The sequence below is a fragment of the Hemiscyllium ocellatum genome, chromosome 46, assembly GCF_020745735.1.
Source record: "Hemiscyllium ocellatum isolate sHemOce1 chromosome 46, sHemOce1.pat.X.cur, whole genome shotgun sequence".
NCBI lineage: Eukaryota > Metazoa > Chordata > Chondrichthyes > Orectolobiformes > Hemiscylliidae > Hemiscyllium > Hemiscyllium ocellatum.
In genome coordinates this window covers 6,602,470-6,624,111 of record NC_083446.1, presented here as the reverse complement: position 1 = coordinate 6,624,111, position 21,642 = coordinate 6,602,470, and the positions used below count along the sequence as shown (strand labels likewise).

The 21,642-nt window shown below is 39.5% G+C and overlaps 2 protein-coding genes across 2 annotated transcripts in view; one reads left to right on the top strand and one right to left on the bottom strand.

Annotated features, from left to right (window-relative positions):
- The window catches only part of LOC132836254 (acylphosphatase-2-like), a 38,813-nt gene extending 31,507 nt beyond the window's left edge, over positions 1–7,306 (bottom strand). The window contains exon 1 of the mRNA XM_060855611.1: positions 7,195–7,306. Within this exon, the coding sequence (XP_060711594.1) occupies positions 7,195–7,255 (61 nt within the window). The 5' untranslated portion in view covers positions 7,256–7,306. The remainder of the gene's footprint in view (positions 1–7,194) is intronic.
- Positions 7,307–19,707: 12,401 nt separating this feature from the next.
- Positions 19,708–21,309, top strand: LOC132836186 (probable G-protein coupled receptor 75). Its single transcript, XM_060855514.1, has one exon. It carries the CDS (start codon positions 19,708–19,710, stop codon positions 21,307–21,309), a length of 1,602 nt encoding a protein of 533 aa, XP_060711497.1.
- The last annotated feature ends 333 nt before the right edge of the window (positions 21,310–21,642 follow it).

Sequence of the window (21,642 nt, the reverse complement as noted above, 5' to 3'; positions counted from 1 at the left end):
ACTTCAACAGTTTCCTCATTTCCCCTTCCCCCACCTCACCCTAGTTCCAAACTTCCAGCTCAGCACTGTCCCCATGACTTGTCCTACCTACCTATCTACTTTTCCACCTATCCACTCCACCCTCCCCATGCCCCCAACCTATCACCTTCATCCCCTCCCCTACTCACCTGTTGTACTCTATGCTACTTTCTCACCACCCCCACCCTCCTCTAGCTTATCTCTCCATTCTTCAGGCTCTCTGCCTTTATTCCTGATGAAGGGCTTTTGCCCGAAACGTTGATTTTACTGCTCCTTGGATGCTGACTGAGCTGCTGTGCTCTTCCAGCACCGCTAATCCAGACTCTGTGGGCTCTGTTTGGATGTGCTTTGTGAAGGAGGTTTTGATCTTGAATTACAAAGGTGATATATTTGTTTACTACAATTGTAGCACAGTTTAGTACATGGACTGCAGCAGTTCAAGAAAACAGCTTGCCACCACCTTTTTAAAAGCAACTCGGGACGGGCAATAAATGCTGGCCAGCTCACAGCACCCACATACTAGGAGAGAATTTTAAAAAGTCTTCTACAATCAATGTAACATGACGCATTGTCAGTCTCAATTACAGTCCTGTAATTACGGTTGCAGAGGTTTAAGATCAGCAGCAATTATTAAAAGGCCTGCACTATGCAGATTACAGTAACACTGTGCAATTCACATAAACAGCTTGTAGCACCACCTACAGGTTGAAATTTAAGGACCCACTGCATTTGCGATCTTTCTCCATCACTGAGGTGTCAGTGAGGGAGCACTTTGGGACCAACGACCATAATTATATTAGCTTTAAAATAGTGATGGAATAGGATAAACCAGATCTAAAAATTAAAGTTCTAAATTCGAGGAAGTAAAATTTTGATGGTATTAGGCAAAAACTTTCAAAAGTTGATTGGGGCAGATGTTTGCAGGTAAAGGTATGGCTGGAAAATGGGAAGCCATCAAAAATGACATAATGAGTCCAGAGATATATGCTCCTGTTAGGGTGAAAGGCAAGGCTGGTAGGTGTAGGGAATGTTGGATGACTACAGAAATTAAGGTTTGGTCAAGAAAAAGAAGGAACCATATATCAGGTATACACAGCAGAGATCGAGTGAAATCTTAAGTGTACTCCTACTGCATTTATACTCATTTAAGAGGGAAACTAGGAGGGCAAAAAGGGGACATGAGATAGCTTTGGCAAATAGGGCTAAGGAGAATCCAAAAGGTATTTTATAAACACATTAAGGACAAAACGCTAACTAGGGAGAGATTAGGGCCCCTCAAAGATCAGCAAAGCAGCCAATGTGTGGCACTGCAGGAGACAGGGAGGTACTAAATCAGCATTTTGCATCAATGTTTACTGTGAAGAAGGACATGGAAAATATAGAATGTGGGGAAATAGATTGTGACAGCTTGAAAAATATCCATACTACAGAGGAGCAGGTGCTGGATGTCTTAAAATGCATAAAGGTGGATATATCCCTGGGATCTAGTCAGGTGTACTGTGGAGCTCTGTGGGAAGCTAGGGAAGTGATTGCTGGTCCGCTTGTTGAGATATTTGTATCATCAATAGCCAGAGGAGAGGTGCCAGAAGACTGGAGGTTAACTAACGTTTTAAAATTAAAAAAAACGTTGTCCCACTATTTAAGAAAAGGTGGTAAGGAAAAGCCAGGGAACTATAGACCAGTGAGCCTGACATCAGTGCTCAGCAGGTTGTTGCAGGGAGTCCTGAGGGACAGGATTTACATGTATTTGGAAAGGCAATGAATGACTAAGGATAGTCAACATGGCTTTGTGCATGGGAAGTTATATCTCACAAAATTAATTGGGTTTTTTGAAGAAGTAATGAAGAGGATTGATGAGGGCAGAGCGGTAGACATGATCTATATGGACTTAGCATTCGAGAAGATTCCTCATGGTATGCTAGTTAGCAAGGTTAGATCTCATGGTATACAGGGAGAACTAGCCATTTGGATACAGAACTGGCTCAAAGTTAGAAGACAGAGGGTGGTGGTGGAGGATAGCTTTTCAGACTGGAGGCCTGTGACCAGTGGTGTGCCATAAGGATCGGTGCTTGGTCCACTGCTTTTCATCATTTATATAAATGATTTGGATGTGAACATAGGAGGCACAGTTAAAGTTTGCAGATGACACCAAAATTAGAGATGTAGTGGACAGCGAAGAAGGTTACCTCAGAATACAATGAGATCTTGATCAGCTGGGCCAATGGACCGAGGAGTGGCAGATGGAGTTTAATTTAGATAAATGCGAAGTGCTACATTTTGGAAAGACAAAATCAAGGCAGGACTTATACACATAATGGTAAGGTCCTGGGAAGTGTCGCTGAACAAAGAGACCTTGGAGTGCAGATTCATAGTTCCTTGAAAGTGGACTCGCCAAGTAGGTAGGATAGTGAAGAAGGCATTTGGTATGATTTCCTTTATTGGTCAGTGCAATGAGTATAGGAGTTGGGAGGTCATATTGCAGCTGTACAAGACATTGGTGAGGCCACCATTGGAATACTGCTTTCAATTCTAGTCTCCCTGCTATAGGAAGGATGTTGTGAAACTTGAAAGGGTTCAGAAAACATTTTACAAGAATGTTGTCAAGGTTAGAGGATTTGAGCTATAGGGAGAGGTTGAATAGGCCATGGCTATTTTCTCTGGAACATCACAGGCTGAGGGGTGACCTTATAGAAGTGTACAAAATCATGAGGGGCACAGATAGGGTGAATAGACAAGGTCTTTTCCCAGGGTAGGAGAGTCCAAAACTAGAGAGTATAGGTTTACAGTGAGAGGGGAAAATTTAAAAGGGACTAAGGGGCAACATTTTCATACAGAGGGTGGTGCATGTATGGAATGAGCTGCCAGAAGAAGTGGTGGAGCCTGGTACAATTACAATATTTAAAAGGCATCTGGATGGGTATATGAATAGGAAGGGTTTAGAGGTATATTGGCCAAGTTCTGTCAAATGGGACTAGATTAATTTAGGATATCTGGTTAGCAGAGATGAGTTGGAATGAAGGGTCTGCTTCTGTGCTGTACATTTCTATGACTCTGTGACAAATGGATAAGGGGAGAAAACGACAATTGGACAGATTGCAGACTCAGCAATATACTCGGAATACCCTCCCGTTTATGGGACACTGCAATTAACTGAAATAAAATTGAAGTGAATCGACAGATATTCTCCACAGTCAAGTTAGAAACTGCACTTTACAAGGATGTTCCATTTATAATTGATCCACAAGTTTACAGCTTTCTCATGATAATACCCAAATTGTTTCCTAAATACTTACAAGGACTTTACCACCATGATCCTACTGGAAGAGATTTACACTTTTCAATCCTATCATTTTTGATTCAAACAGTCTTTCCTGAACAGATCACTTTCAAAAACATTCAAAATGTAACCAACTTCATTTTTTTCCATGTCAGTATTTATGATTGGTTCTGATGATTTAGTCCATTTATGCATTATAATGGAGAAATTTGCATTCAAGAGGACATTCCTATCTAGTCTGCTCCCATTTTATAAATTCTCATTTTTTGTTGAATTATCATAGAAACATAGAATCCCTACACTGTACAAAGAAGGTACTCAGCCCATGATAAAGGTGTCATCCACATAGCGGACCCAGAGTTTGGGTTGGATGGTTGGCAGAGCTGGCAACATTAACCCGACCAAGGAAACACTGACTACACTATTAGAAGACCCAAAGACACATACACAAAACACCACCAACTTGATCAACAAGGAGAATGTCATCAAGCTAGTGGACCTATGCCTTACAACCCACTTCACCTTCAACAACAAAACTTACAGACAAACAAATGGAACACCCATGGGATCTCCGATATCAGGGTTCTTAGCAGAGGCAGTACTGCAGAGACTTGAGCAAAGAGCTCTGCCAACCATCCAACCCAAACTCTGGGTCCGCTACGTGGATTATACTTTTGTCATCACTAAACAAAACAAGTTAGAGGAAACCTTCAAGACCATCAATAATACCCTTACTGGCATAAAATTCACTAAACAGGAGGAAAACAACAACAATCTGCCATTCCTAGATGTCACAGTAGAGCGAACAGCCAATGGGGAACTTCAAACCAGCGTCTACAGAAAAACAACACATATAGACCAAATATTGAACTACAGAAGTAATCATCCCAATGCCCACAAACGAAGCTGCATCAGAACATTATTTCAATGAGCCATCACACACTGCAGGACAGAGAACTACCCAGAGCAGAGGAAAATCACCTATACCATGTATTCAAAAAGAATGGGTACCCAATGAACACAGTCCGCAGATTTCTCAGCAACAAACCCAAACAAGCAGACAAAACACGGCCAGAAAACCGAGCCACTCTCCCCTATATCAAAGACATCTCGGAAATGACTGCCAGACCACTCAGACCCCTTGGCATCATGGTGGCCCACATACACACCAACACACTAAAATAGCAGCTAATGAACTTGAAAGACCCTATACAGACAATGAGCAAAACTAATGTAATTTACAAAATACCATGTAAGGACTGTAACAAACACTACATTGGACAAACAGGCAGAAAACTAGCCATCAGGTTACATGAACACCAACTAGCCACAAAAAGACATGACGACCCTCTCTCACTAGTATCCTCACATATGGATGAGGAAGGACACCACTTTGACTGGAACAATACATTCATCCTAGGACAAGCCAAACAAAGACACGCACGAGAATTCCTAGAATCATGGCATTCCAACCAGAACTCTATCAACAAATACAACAAGTTGGACACCATCTGCCACCCTCTGAGAAAAGGATCAGGAAGTGACTTCACCACAGGAAATGACATCACAAACCCAAAGAAACCCATGCATGTAAATCGAAAGCAGGAATTTTCAGCATTGCTTCACACGAGGTCCACTGAAGATGTTACCTAGTAAGATAAAGAAATGTCTGGAAATGAACCTTTCAGCTCAGCGAACAAACCAGCATCTAAAACCTCAACCTGAACTACAAATCTTCTCAAAACTCGCTAACATCTTTGGATTGTGTACGAAAACCTGAGCACCTGATGCAGATGCAGGGAAAACATGCAAACTCCACACTGTCACTCAAAGCTGGAATTGAACCTGAGTCCTTGATAGTTAGGCAGCAGTGATACCACTGAGTCACTTATCAGATGAAAGCACCCACCGTCTTCAAAGTGTTATCTATTGGGTAGAAGAGAAACATTCTGGGATGAACCCTTTAAAGAATTTTATTTGAATGGAGGTTCATTTTTGATTAATTCTTGGAACTGAAATGATTGGCAAGGCTAGAATTTATCATCCCATTCCTAAATTGACTACAAAAATGATGATGGGCTGCTTTCTTGAACCCTGTATGCAGTGAAGGTACAGAATTGTAGAATTTGACCCAGTGACAATTGAGGAATCATGACATATGTTAAAGTCAATAGGTAAACTTTGAGCTGGCAGTGTTCCTACCATCCCTATCCCCCTCTGTATCCAAGGTCACAGGCTTGAAAGGTGTTGCCAAAGAAGCCACTGCAAGTTGTGCAACATCAGTAGCAACTACTCAGTGCAAGTTTGTTGAGCTGGCAGCAAATAGAGCTGGTCACTGAAGAAGTGAAGCTAATATAATAAACAGAACATTAATTAAACAAATATGCTTTAGTTATGTAAATTCAAATAATGCACATTAACTCAGCTCCTTCACAATTATAAAAGTGATTATTTTTTCCAGGGCAGCTCCCAGATCACGCCACCGACAGTCACTATTTAAGTGAAATTATCGTTAGAAAATCACAATACCGCTTCATATATCTGTTCTCCAGAAGGAATCAACTTTGACGAGAATAGCTTATTAGGATAGTTTGCAAAGGACTGCTGTCACCGAAGTGATTATCTTGACATGCACCTAGAATACTTGACCGTAGGAAGAGTGGTGTCACAGCTGAGTCTGATCCTACTTTCACCTAGTGAGTGAGGCTTAGTTCACAACTTGCAGCAAAATTATTAATTATCTTTGAATGTGTATACAATAAAGTGACTTTTTTTGTTTACAGGTCTAGCTCAATTCTAAATTATTTTGAACTGACATTAAAAGGTCAAGTGCAAACATTATCTTTAGCATGGAAGTAAATCCATAAACATCTGGTAAAATCAAAAAATGTGTACCAAACCAAAACAGATATCGGGAGGCATGACTAAAGCTTCTGAAAGACATGGTTTTTTTAAAAAAAGAGCATTTTGGGAAAGATCGTAGGAGGCAGTCAGGACAGTTATGATAAGAACATTTAGCTGAAGCCCTTTCAAAGTCCTCCAACCAGAAAGGTCTATCCAGGTCACCCACTGCAAGATTACCTACGGATACAGGAAATTTGGCATCCTAGACATCTTTGATCTACAAAATGAAGTAACACATTTCTCACCATCTTCTTGACTATCTTAGTGAAGTTCCTGTCTGCTTCAGACACAAACTTCAAATACTCAATTCCTCACCTGACCAGAAACAGGTCTGGTTCCAAAACTGAAAAGCAGTTAGTTGGTATCACGCCTCATACTGGCCAAGAAAATCAACTCCAACGCCATTGTACATAGTAACTACATTAAATTTCTCCTTTCACACTACACTCCCATTTCTCCAATTCAAAGTAATTGACTCTACCTATCCCTAATCTGTGGATACTTTACCACTCCATCTTAAATCTCAATGTTATGCAGGTAGCTTTGTCCACAAGGTCATTTGGATATCTGAGGGATCATTTATAACGATTCTTGACAACTTGATTTTTCTAAAAACCATCAGTCAATGGTGCAACATTCTGTACAGTGAGCATAATTTTAAAAAATATTACCGCACAGTATAATTAAATAATCTGAAATTCAATGTAGTTTAATCTTTAACAGCTAAATTGTCAAATTTTACTTATCAAAGTTAAAAGTTATCAGTCACTGTCAGTGAAACGCATGAGATTCATAAAGCAGTGGTCTTATAAATTAATCGGCATTTCCTTGGCATTTGCCAGTTTGATGACAGCTGGCTACTGCAACTTGAGTCAGTTTTGCTATGCTATTTTCAGCAGACACACCCCCTTGGTAAAGTCAGAGAATTAAAAAGGAGATTAAATAAAATCAAGGAGAATTTGCAGGAAAGGAGTCCTGCCCTGCAATATACCAACCCTGCACTTCCCCGAAGATCTCATAATCCACCGATTTCAATGCTGTTGCGTAGGAACTCATCTCTAAAGCAGGTAAAATGGAAAGTGCTGCAATCTGACAGCTGAGCCGGCGCTTCTGGCTGTGGCAAGTACAGGAGCCTAATAGGAACAAAATCCTTCTGTCAGCAAAAGAGAGAGAGGAGGGAGTGAAATGAACATGCAAGAAAACAACAAAGATAGACTCAATTCCTATCAATTTAATATATTGTGAAAGTTTGTGCTTGCATTGTGGCAGATGTATTTCAGTCCCGAAACTAGTATTATTTATTATTCACTAGAGTTTTAATTTATTCTGTATTGAATGCTTTACAGACTCATAAATCATTGTTTTGTTTAATCATTTAAAAGTGTTAACAATTGGGATGAAATATTGATCCATTCATGGTGTTTCACAGAATCATATACTACTGAAGAGGCCCTTCAGCCCATTGAGTCTACATAGACCAAAAAAACTCCAAGCCTATACTAGTCCCACCTTCTAGCTCACAGCCTTGAATATTATGTCACCTTAATCAGAAAATAAATGTACAAATAAACTAAGTGCTGTTATTTTTAAATTGTAGCATTTTTAATCTTTATACACCAATGTTCACCCAAAGATGGTGTTTTCTCAAATCTGCCAAGCTGGCTGTCAATTCTGGTGATACGATGGCTCAATGGTTAACACTGTTGCCTCACAGCCCAAGGGATTGGGTTCAATTCCAGCCTCAAGTGACTGAGAGGAGTTTGCACATTCTCCCCAACTCTGCATGGGTTTACTCTGGGTGCTCTGGTTTCCTCCCACAATCCAAAGATGTGCAGGTTAGGTGAACTGGCCATGCTACATTGCCCATAGTGTTCAGGGATGTGTAGGTTTGGTGCATTAGTCAGAGGTAAATATAGGATTGTGGGGGGAATGGGCTGGCGTGGACTTGCTGGACCAAAGCGCCCGTTTCCACACTGTAGGGTATCTATGATCCCGATATTCCCTGTTTAAAAGTAGGTGGTTCTCAATCACTTTCTCTTTTTGGCACCTATCTTCTATCTCTCACAACCACTTTGCATTTTATTTGCTAATAAAGCTATTCAAGGATTGAGTTATTTCTCACGAGTTGTGAATAGTTGAAAGATTACACTATTAATTTCCATTTGCAAAGGTCCTCAATGCAGAACAAAAATAAAGCATAAAATTGAAATAGCATTCAAGTCAAGTAATGTTAATGATTCCAAGCAGGTAATCCAAACTAGGAAGGTGGTTGTGGTTGTTAGTCATCTCAGCTCCAGGACATCTCTGCAGGAATTCCTCAGGATAATGTCCTAGGCCCAATGATCTTCAGCTGTTTCATCAATGACCTCCTCTCCATCAAAAAGTTAGAAGTGGGGATGGTGCCAAAGGCTGCACATTGTTTTGCACCATTCACAATTCCTCAGATGCTGAAGCAGTCATGACCAAATGCAGCATGACTTGGATGATATCCAGGCTTGGGCTGAAAAGTGGCAAGAGATACTGACGCCACACAAATGTCAGGCAATGACCATCTCCAGTAAGAGACAATCTAACCACCACCCCTTGATATTCAAAGGCAATATTGTCACTGAATCCCTCATATCAACATCTGATCTATATAGACTCAAAAACACAGTGGCTAAAAGAGCTGTTTCAGAGGCTTGGAATATTACAGCGAATAACTCACCTCCTGACTTCAAAGTCTGTCCACCATTTGCAAAGCACAATTCAGGACTGTGAGGGAATTTTTCCCACTTGCCTGGCTGAGGGAACTCCATCAACAGTCAAGAAGCTAGACACAATCCAGAACAGAGCTTTGATTTGATTTATTATTGTCACATTTACCAAGATACAGTGAAAAGACCTGTTTTGTGTGCTATCCAGGCAAATCATACCTTACATAAATACCACAGGGTAAAAGAACAGAATGCAGAATATAGAATATAGAGAAGGTGCAGAGAAAGATCAACTCTAATAGGAGAGATCCATTCAAAAGTCTGCTAACAGCAGGGAATAAGCTGTTCTTGAATCTGTTGGCACATATTTTCAAACTTTTATGCTTGTGCCTGATGGAAAAGTGTTTAACAGGGTTGGGAAGGGTCTTTGATTATGTTGGTTGCTTTCCTGAGTCAGCGGGAACTATAGATGGAGTCAATGTATAGAAGGCTGGTTTGCGTGTTGGACTGGGCTGCATTCACAACTCCAATTTCTTGCTTGTTTGGCACCACATCCATAAACAATGACTCATTCTATGATTGATGCTCAGTAGCAGCAGTGGGCAAGATGCACTGCTGAAATTCACCAAAGATTTTTACGCAGGAAACCCATGATTACTACCATCTTGAAGGACAAGGGCACATATGGGAACACCACTATCTGCAATATCCTTTTGTTCCTGCACTGTCACTGGGTAAATATCCCGTAATTCTCTTCTTCACTGTATTGTAGGTCTACCGAACGTGCACATACTACAGCAATTCAAAAAGGCAGCTCGCCACCACATTCTCAAGGGCAACGAGGGATGGGGAAATAATGTGGACTAGCCAGCAAGAACCATGTCCCATGTGTGACTTATTTTTTTTAAAAAATCAAAGCTTGTGGCTTCATTAATTGTTGTAAATGACTGCATGAACCCTTAAATAGAATACCACTCGGTCACATTTTTCACACAGACATCATTCTGCAGTAAATATTCAGCACAGAAATTAATTAATTACTTAATAAAGTTAATAGAGGAATACTTCTCAAAGTTACCATTCATGCATAGACTATACTTTTAAAATTTACATATTATTTCGTTGCAATTGTTCAGATCAAGTACTGGGTGCAATTTTCCAGAGTTTCTTTCTGGGTTTGGTGGTAGGCGCCAAAATATTCAGAACACCCCCTGCTCCACCAAAAAGGAAAAGTCCAAGTAGTCTCCTGATGGGTTTTCAGTGGATCATTTCATAGGACAATAATGTTCTGTTTTGCCCAAAGCTACAGACAATCAGAGACTGCCAGTAACTGTAAACAGCAGTATTGCCACAGAGAATGAGGCTGCTCACAGACAGCAATGCCAATATCACGGAGCAGCAGGCAAATTAAAATACTTTTTGGGGAGGGATCATGAGAAATGGGAATAGAAATTTAGAGGAACAGAGGCAGGCTGGATTTCAATTACAATGTCCTGCCTCTGAAATTAGATTGAGGCAGATTGAGAACCCAGGCAGGCTTCTCCAAGTTACCAGGCAAAAAAGCTGCCACTTTTCTCCCCTACAAATCAGAGTCAAATTGTAGTGGTAGCTATTAATTTTACACTTAATGGTTTCAGTTGGCAGCAGGATAGCAAGGTGAAGCTTGGGCTTTACTGCCCAGAACATAATTCTTTTATTGACAGGTATCTACCCAACATCAACCCACTCGATCATCTTCCTCTCCTGCCCCTTTCTCAACTGTTTCCTGGGAGAAAATTCTATTTTGTGTTACAAATAGTTTCTTTTTCTTTCTAAATATATGAGCAGATGGATACTTTTTATGCCTATCAATCGGTTAGAAATTTAGTCAACCAGCCTGCTTCTAGTCTTCCATCAGAGTTCAACCTAGACTACCATCAAGAGCTCAAGATTTTTGTGAAGTGCACAATCATGTCCTACAGTTTCAAAGCTACATTAACATCTACCTAAAAAGTTTTATTCCAAGATTTTGCAATCAAATTTAGTATTTAATCCCTTCCTATTTTGTTCTCATCACAAACAGTACTTTGGAAAAAATCCATACTATATTGGTCTGTTGCTACAAACTGTTGTAATTTTGCTCAATATATTAAAAAAAGGGGGTAGCTGGTTAGTTCAATTGGCTCGATGTAAAGGTTCAAAATAATTCTAACACAGTGTGAGTTTGATTTTCTGTTCCACCCAAGGTTGACTTGAAGCATGCGTCAAAATCCTGCCTCCAGAGTGTGGGGAACAATGGCAAACCATCACTGGCAAAAAGCTCAGTACGAAGCATCAGCAAACAACAGGCCAAGGACCTATCTTCAGATAGAGGACTCATGGAATCGAGGAAACATGGCAGACTGATGAAAATCCCAGGATAAGCTCGGAGGAGAACAGATTAGTGAAACTGTTGAAGACTTAACTACTCTATGTGAAAATGTCCCCTTTGGCAAAAGTGAGGAGTTTGACTAGACTAAATTTCAAATACAGCCTCAGAGACGCATTGTTTCTGCCAGCAAACAGAGCGTGCATATTCCTCCATTCCCAAACATCATATGGAATGGTGCCTGGTCCTTACACATGTATTACACACCCTTAAGAACATAGCATCAAGTTCTACATGCATTTTTAGGTATCAAATACACCACAGCAGTTCAAAGTGAGTGGTTCACCATCATTTTTTTCAAGAGCAGTTAGGGATGGATCACAAATGCTGGCTTTGCCAGTGATGCTGACATCCCATGAAAGAATTAAAAAAAAGGTTACAATGCATAAATATGGAATTATGCAAAGCTGAGACAAAGCAGACCGAGAACATTAATAAATGAACAGCTCGTGAAGCCGAGGTAGAATATTATTTCTTATCATAAAGGGCCTCAAATAAAAAAACAAATCACACAAATGACTATTTGAATTTATCACATAAATAAACATCTATCTACGCGGAGCTTTATCAATTATAACTGACCTACCCATAAAATCATCAGGGCGATGGCTTGGAAGCAAAACACATTTCTAATTCGTACGTACTCGTCGTTTCCATGGAAACACTCCTTAGAAACAGGAGATTGCTACAGAGTGCTGCATGATATTGAAAAAAAAGCTTGTTTAACAATGAGTCTGCATGTGTGTCAGTGTATTGAGTGGATTAATTTTCATTTTTCCTCTGTTCTGTATTTGGTTTTGCATTTTTTTGGCAGTATGGTTAGGTTTCTAGTAAGCATTTGATGCAACATATGTGTTTGTCAAGTTTGTGAATTTCTGATCTCCTCAGTCAATGTCAAAACCTGCAGTGCCTAATCCAAATGCCAAATTGCTTCCTCGTCTCACGGAGATTTAGCACACTATCCATTATGGCTAAGATGTGACCCTGTGATCAAAGACAAGCTGACTGGTATGTATTAAATGCCTAACTCATTTCTGAATAAATGATCATGGTGCTAAGAAGCTGTTATTTTATTGCAGTATCTATTAAATTGTAGGCATCTAATGAAGTACTTATAAGAGTATGGCGCTTATCGTTAATATTTAAGATACCCATGCTAAAAATATAGCACTTTAAAAAAAAACACTTTTGTTGGAAATGCCTTTCTCAAACGTTTTTTTCCTTCAATCTTGTTATACCAAAAATATGACAGGCTTACAATGCAACATGGAACTAATTATGGATGCTATTATGCGTAATTTTTGAAACTAAATACATGATGCTGAAGTATTTGAGTTCACTACATGTACATTCTACCTTTCTTATTCGAAACCGTATAAATATATATCAATCTGCAACACAACAAACACGAACACCGGAAGGGAAATGTACAAGGACAGCACTTGAACAGCATAGGAAAAAAATTCTATGTGCAGAGACATAAGCTTTCCTCTCCACTATTTCTAGCAAAAATTAATAAATGTGCCCTTCTAGAGCAGATTACATTAATACTTACAATATCTGCCCAAGAAAAGGACTGAAGCCCTAATCTAATTCTTTTGAGCAGAATGGTTCCCTTTGATGATGAAGACTATACTACAAGACTGATCATCCAACTTTCTTCTCCAAATACTACTGCATACTCAAAATGGAACAGCTAGCCAGAACAGGCATGCCAAATTATAACAAGATAAGTCTTCACAGTACATTAAGGTTTAGTGTGGGCATGGTTGCAGGCTGCTTCCAGCTGCAGCCTCGTTGATGGCTAAAGGAATTTGCTGTTTTAAGATTAGGTTACAAAGTAGATTCAAGTCAAAATGAATTATCAAAAATTATGCCCAAACGTTTATTATTCATTTTGAGGAGTGTACTCACTATCTTTTGCAGAAATTAATAAAGAGTTTATGATATGATTGAGTGACAGCTCATAATGGGGGGGGGGGGGGGGAAGGAAGAGAAGCAGAATATCAATAACTTAGAAACTTCAACATGCTAAATTCTTCATCACAGTCAGAATTTGGTCCTCTCTCTTTGGGAGAAAATTAGTTTGCAAGTCTACTACCTGCTCTAAATCTCTCTCATGTGAAATGGACCTTCTCATCCTCAAAAACAAGGACAAAGGATATTACCTTTTATCAGCAAAACATATAGATCTCAATGTGCAAATAATAACCAATGCATTGAAATATACAAATAACAAGCATCTACTTCCCATACATGACCTTTCTCCAAGTTGACAGCAAGCAAAGGTTTGCATGAAGGAACACATACAGGTGACAGCTAAAGGAAGCCACAGTCCAGCATGGATAATAAGTAGTTTAATAGACTACATTCTGGAAAGGTGTGGTTAACTGTTTTTATCTTGACTGACCTGGCACAGTTAAATAAGCTTTATCAAGAATTGTCAGTCACTGCATTGGCCATCCATTTTTAGTGTCCGTTGGCAAACTTGGATCTCTTTCCTTTTGCACTGCCTTTTCCATGGATCAGTCTGGCATGTAAAGGAGCTATCTGTCCTCAACTGATTTAATTGGCATTTAATGGAGAAGAACATCCTTCGACACTCAAAAATCAATGTTGGCAATGATGCTTAGCCTTTTAACCTGTTAGAGAGCTTTAAATTCTGTAGCGTTATGTTAGTTCCCCCCATCATGGATAAGCTCTCAATTATTTCCATTCTGCACACCTGGAACTCACCTTAAATATTGAAAAGGATGTTGTTCCCAGAAATTGCAATGTAGCCTGAACTTGTGAATCAGATTTGCATTCCAACCTTTTCTCAATTAGTAATTTGAGTAATCCCAGGATTTGGCCTGACAAGATAATACAAGGGCAACTGGAAAGGTATGGTTAAAGTTTCAGGAATTTTCCTGCATTTCCCTTGGCAAATTATTAGCACATTGTGTTAAGTGTGATTGTTCCACTGATTGAAAAATTGTTATTAAGGACTGTCAATCACCCAGCTGTTGTAGTAATGTAATTGTTAAATGTTTTTTAAAAAAATATTTAAATATATGTTTATACTCATAGGGAGTGATACAATCTCACATTATTCATTTTTCTTGCACATTGTTTAGCACATGTAGGCTCAAGTTACAAGTCCACTAAAACGGTGTTCAACTCAATGCAGACCCCTCAACTTTGTATGAACCTAGAAAGAGACAATACAACACTCTTCCCAATACTCAGAAATGCCTCCCTTAATTCCCTTTCTTGACTGTTCTAATAGCACTGTTTTTCTCCTTTCAATCTATTACTTCCTCCTCAATTCCCTTCTCTTGTCTTATTTGTTCATAGATGATTTGCACTTCAGCACTGTTCCAGGCTCTCACAGCAATTGCTATCCCGAGATTTGATGCTGCACTCTCTTGATCTGGCATATCCAAACCAATAAAACAGCAAGCAGCCAAGATCAGTAGGAAAGTTGAGTTGAGAAGCAGAAGCTATGTTTGTTTTGAAAACAAAAAATGTTGGAAATCACAGCAGGTGAGGCAGCATCCATAGAGAGAGCAAGCTAACGTTTTGAGTGCAGGTGACTTCATCAGACTCTTCATTAGTCATCTAGACTCAAAACATTAGCTTGCTCTCTCCATGGATGCAGCCTGATCCACTGTGATTTCCAGCGTGTTTCGTTTTCAGGACAGATTCTAGCAAGTGCAGTAATTCACTCCAATATTTTTGTTTTAATTGGGTGCTGAGAGGATGTAGTTTCTTACCAAGGTGGCATGAAATCAATTCTGTAATAAAAATAAGCAAGTTTCCAGTGGCCTGGACAAATCCCACTTAAGATGTAGTTAATGGAATCCAAAACCAATTCCAATATGCCTCATCATTAAAAAAAGTTTCACAATTTCCTGGTGCAAATGAAACTCCAACATCATCTGAAATAAGGAAATGAGTTGAAGTTCAAGAACAGCTCAGTTATCAGAATATGATCGCATATACCTGTTTTAACACTCACAGTTTATACCTCCTTTGTTTCGATCCTTTTTAGGGTATGATTTCACAGTTGCCAGGAATCTCTGTTATCTAACTGACCCCTATCATTTACTTGAATTTTCAGTGATGGTAGAGAAACTATCCAGCTGTAAATACATTAGAATTCATTTGACTTGGGCACATTTCCAGCAAAGGTTGCAGTAATTGAGAGTGGGAAAATCTTTAGCAACTTTGTCTCTATTCAACCAAAGGCACTGAGATAAGATGTAGTGTTCCAAATTCTGCTTTAAGAGTAATTTATTCAGCATTTGAAAATTATAAATATTGAGCCTGGTTGTATGTGATTCACTGGATAAACATGTTATGGTCTTACAAGAAGAGTAGGTTTTTATGGCACAAACACCAAGTAAAGGGCTTGTGTTGTATGGACAACCTGAGGTGAGAAAAGGTTTGAATATATTTATATGCATTCTTGTGAGGCCAACACTGCTTTTGTGTAAATAACCATGTAGTATCTATGGTGTGGTGATAATGGCATCAGAGTCCAATTTGTCCAGCTAACTTAAATCAGAATGAGATATAATCCATAGAATACTACCCATATTAAGGGCTATAATAGTGAAAGAATTATTTGTTCATATACAAAACCTAATTTATATTAAGAACTGTTCCAAAAGTTTTTGTGCAAGCGTACAAGTTTAATAAGGCCACTGGGAATATGCTTCAGCTAGTTGCTTTATTTAATTAGTCTAATGAATCCTGAAGGGCATATATAGCATCAAATTAATATATGGTAACATATGTTACTTCCCTGTGCTATGCCTAATTTCTCAGTAAAACTTTCTGTCCTTGTTTTCAAGTTATCAAATTAGACATCACATTTCTCTAATGTTATTCACAAGCACAAGGTCTCAAAGTATATTACAGTTCATACTATGAAAGTATAGCTTTGGTTCATCCATAATTAGAAAGGACTAAATAAAATTTATTGCAAGCAAATCATTCTTTATGCTGAAGGTCTCAAAAACCAGGAAGAAAGGCCAAGACAACAGAACAACTGAATTTAATACCTAATTAGAGGTGCGTCTGGATAATAAAAGGATTTAGAAATATTGACCATTTGAAAAGTAACTTGTAATCACAGGCCTTAAAACAGGCTGCATCACTATTAAAGAAAAAAGTTTAATCTGCTCAGAATTCTTCTTTGCTATTTTAATAAATGCAATTTAAAATATACCAACACGTCTACAGGTATCATATTTGGTATTTGGCAATCACAACTGAAGATACATTTTCTATCCTTGGTTCCAATTAGAAATCAGCAAATTTCTCTCCACACCTCTCCAGAAAAAAACAGCAATATAAGTCAAATGTATGTTTGAGATCAGAATGCAAGAGAAACATTTTCAAGCTGTGAAGTACACTACCAGTGTTTTGGATGAATTAAATAAGTTAGATTAGAAAATATTCTGGCAAAAATGGGCCAAAAGCTTTGTAGTCAAGACCCATTCCAGCATATAAAAGCTAAAGAGTCGGCTTTTGTAATACAACCAAGACAGGCTAAGCATCAACCTTCAAATCCTTCCAACATACGCCGGTGAAAGCAGATATTCCTGATTAGCCGTGATGGAAATAAATTGCAGCCTCTACCATTACTATCATAGCTCCAGGCTACAACATGCATATAAAGGAGTATGCTGCTACAGCAACTTGGGCTCTTCAGACATCCAGTTGGCTGGATGCCTCAATGGCTCAGATTGGTGCCAAAGGCACAGTGTCCAAAACCCAATCCATCTAGGATAGATTTTGAACCTGTTTCCTTGTCCTACTCATAGTTAAGATCATAGTGCTGTGAATCAAACCTGTTTTCAGACAGAAAACTCTAGAAAATATAGGTTAGACAGGTGCTCAAAAGAAAGGCAGATAAAGGGGCATGGAGGTTTGTGTAAACACAAGGCAATAGGTCTGCCATGCATGCGGAAGCAAACATCAATTGTTTGTCAATTGACCTGCTCCCATTTTGTATGTTCAGTATGGAACTGATATCAAGATTACAAAAAGAACCTAGGATAGGATTTTAAACAGTGCACCAACGTGCTGAATTTTCACTCTCACATATCTCTATGTGCAGATGCTCATTGGATCTCAGAGAGAATAAAGTGAACAGTCCATCATCTGATGGATGTTTGCATGCAGTCAGGGATTGAGCAAAATACTTAAAAGAGAAAATTCTTGAGATATACAGTGGGTGAATGTGCAACTTAAAATAAAGTTAACATGTCATGTGTACACCTACTGATAGAATTCTGAACACTGAAAGTATTAACCCTATCCGATTTTAAAGTGACAACAGCAGCTCTGCAACAATTTCGATCTTTATCTCACATCTGCAGCATCTTCAGGTTTAAAATAAAATTTACAGTAGAGACCTTCGAGCAACTTGGGATGAAAGTGCAGGCGGTCATGCTAGGAATAACCTAAAAATGAGGTGTTAACAGGACTACCAAACAGGACTACTTGTGTGGAAAAACAATGTAAGTAGCAAGTGATAGACAGAACTAAACGATCTCACAACCAACTGATCAGACCTAACTGCTGCAGTCCTGCCACATCCAGTCATAAATAACAGTGGACAATTAAACAATTCACTGGAAGAAGAGGCTCTACAAATATCGCCATCCTCAACAATGAAAGGGCCCAGCACATCAGAGCAAAAGAGAAGGCTGAAGCCGACTGGATGATCCACCTCCTCTAGTGGACCCAGCATCACAGATGCTAATCTTCAGCCAATTTGATTCACTCGTGATATCAAAAAATGATTGGAGGCACTGAATACTGCAAAGACTATTGGCTCTGACAACATTCCGGCAATAGTACTGAAAATTTGTGCTCCAGAATCTGCCGATCCACTGCCTCCGCCTCCGAGCTTACTTTCACAATCAGGACTCCCACCCACCTTCTGAGGACCCCTTAGCTCACCTCCAACACACTCCATCCACCTGGACATCCCACGCTGGCCTATTACCTGCCCTCGATTTCCTAGCCAATCTGTTCCAATACAGTTACAACACTAGCATTGAACCAAAAATCTGGAAAATTGCCAGAGTACGTCCTGTACTCAAAAAACAGGACAAATCCAATCCCACCCAATTACTGCCCCATGAGTCTACTCTTGACCATCAGTAAAATGATGGAAGCTGCCATCAACAATGCTATCAATCAGCACCTACTTAGCAATGACCTGCTCACCAATATCCAAAACTACAAAACTAATTGAGATACTTTTTGTGAAAAAAAAGGCAGTTAAAGGGGAATGGAAGTTTGTGTAAACACAACGCATAAAGTCTGCCATGCATGTGGAAACAAACATTATTAAAAAACTGAAGACAATGTAACTGCCTGTATAAGTGATAATGACAGCAGCAATTTCAAGATCCATAATTTTTATTTACAGATGCGCTGTCATATGTTTCACAGTGGGGCGTGATTTTATTGGTGCGTCAAGGGTTCATCCCTTTAGTGTGTGGCACAGTATTGACGCAGTTTCTAAGGACATGTTTATCACGAGTTCTGCAATACCTAGTAGTGGATAGAACACTTAGTTGAAAAACCAAGCAGTTTTAACTTAGGGTACCTTCTATTAGAACATAAAGTGGCAACTTGCATTTTTAGAATTCATTTAGTAAATTATACCAATGTACATTATGTGTTTTGTCATCAGAACTCAACTGAGCCACATAAGCAAATATTTGGACAGGTGACAAAACGTTTGGTCAAGAATGTAGATTTTAAGATGTTTTAAAAGAGGAAGATTGTGAGCGATGTGCATCTGATTTCCTAACATCTGCAGTTGACAGGCTAGGCACCCCATTTATTGCATTTGGGAGGGATGAATGATTCAGTGACTATCATGCCAGATTTTCAATTCAAACAGCCGGCTATGTAAAATCAGCCCTCAGCTGCCAAAAACGTTCCATTGCACCCACATTAAAGACCCTCCACTCTAACAGATCTGGTCTATTGTCCATGATTCACCACATAGTGAGCTCCTGCCCCTTCTGATTGCTGAGATACCATAGACATCAAATAGCTTCTTACTGAAAAGATGTAGGATGTATGACTGTGCCCTGACTTGATTTGACTTCCAATAATTGTTAATTGAATAGCAGCAGGAGAACTCACAGACCATGTTGCACTGTTAATCTTGTATATGTACAGGAACAGCATATGGCACTTGGAAGATGGATAGGAAATTCATGCCTACAGATGCAAAAACTTACAAAAACAAACTTTATAAAAATTGTGTATCTTTACAGTATTCTCTATCCACAAAACAAAACTATTATTCACTTTTCTGATTTCAGGTGCCATAACAAATTGATCAAAACTCATTGAAGAATCATCAGCCAAGCAAGCTACCTACATCAATGGATTTCCAGCCATCCTTTATAAAAGAAAAACTCCTCTTCAGTATGAACACAACTCCAGAATGTATTTTCCCAGTGCTCACAAACTGTTCTCCAGGGAAAAATCGAACGGAAGTACAAACAGCAATCCACAAGGCTACACTGGCCACCTGCACCTTACTGCTCATGCTGGTTTTCTGCCTGGGATCCTATGGCAATGTAATTGTATTTTCCTCCTTCTTCAATCCTGCTTTCAGGAAATTTAGGACACATTTTGATTTCATGATCCTGAATCTGTCTTTCTGTGACCTCTTCATCTGCCTCATTGCAGTCCCCATGTTTGGCTTTGTGATGTTCTTTGATAACAGGAGCAATATGTCAGATACCTTCTGTTTTGCATTCCACCTCACTAGCACAGGGTTCGTCATAATGTCTTTGAAAACAGTGGCTGTGATCGCTCTTCATCGTCTAAGAATGGTGCTAGGGCAGCGAACAAATCATTCCTCCTCATTTGTCTGTACACTTCTCCTTACTGTTGTTTTGTGGGTCATCAGTTTTACCCTAGCCACATTGTCAGCCATGACTAAATACCACAGCTCGAAGATCTGTGTCCCATTGCTTGGGCTCATTAACGAAGATGGCAAGGCCATTTTATACACATACGTGGTGGACTTTACCCTCTGTGTGGGCATTGTTGCAATTTCTTATGCTATGATTGCTCAAACTCTCCACAAGAATGCACAGGTACGGCGCTGTCCTGTGATTACAGTGGTTGACCCCAAAAAGCACGACTGTTTCGTCCATCCAGATGGATCAGGGCCCTCTTTATACAGAGGGCAGAAATGCAACAAGACACCCCATGTGCAAACACACCTATATACACACAATGAAAGCAAAAATGTGACTACTTCCAACAAGAAGCTAGAACACACAGTGAACCTTTCAGCTGTTAAGGATTCCAAAGCAGTAGTGACCTGTGTTATGATACTATTATCAGTGGTCTGCTGCCTGCCATTGGGTGTAGCTCTGGTGCATGATGTCTTATCCTCAGACAGCAGCTTCATCATTTACCAATTTGAGTTGTGTGGATTAACCTTGGTGTTTTTTAGGTCGGGCCTCAATCCATTTATCTATTCTCGCAACAACTCTGGTCTCCGCAAGAAGGTGGCTTGGTGCACACAGTTTATGGCCCTCCTGCTGTGCTGCAAGCAGAAAACAAGACTGAAAGCAGTTGGGGATGGTAGCCTGGTTTTGAACAGGAACAAGTCTTCTCACCACGATACCAATTCAGCCTACATCCTCTCCCCCAAGTCACAGAAAAAACTTGTTGACCAGGCCTGTGGACCAAGCAATTCAAAAGACATCTTCACTTCTGTTGAGTACCAGCAAAAAGCACAGAGTGCCTCCACCCCTATTAACACTAGGATGGAGCCATACTACAGTATCTATAACAGCAGCATCTCCCAGGAAGACAGCACCCCTACAAATTTGCAGCCCAGGAGATATACTTTTGGTTCAGTTCAGTCCTACACTGGAATGTACTACCACATTTCAAAAACATCAGACTTCATGCAGGATTGTGACAGTACTTCAGCGAAACATATCCCCATCCCTTCTGTCTAATACCAATCATGTGAACCTTAAAATGATAGGAGGCAAACTTTAACCATAAAGTCAGTGGTGTCAAGAATTTCTTGCTTGGAAGGCATCTCTGTCAGCAAATCTCAGTGACTTAAGGACCAATGCTAATTAAACAACAATTTAAATGTATATACTGTTAAAATATCAAATATAACAATGAACACTGGCGAATAGCTAATGATCTGTAAAAATCTGATGCAGCATGGCTTATGTATGCGCCCCTTTGGAATTATGTACTCTGCAAATTGTAAAATTGTTCACTCAGAACGAAAAAGAACATGATATTTGAGAGCAGAATGAGCTAAGTTGACAGCA

Bases quoted from the DNA above. Each gene is read 5' to 3' on its own strand.
- LOC132836186 (XM_060855514.1), top strand. From the start codon at position 19,708: ATGGATTTCCAGCCATCCTTTATAAAAGAAAAACTCCTCTTCAGTATG.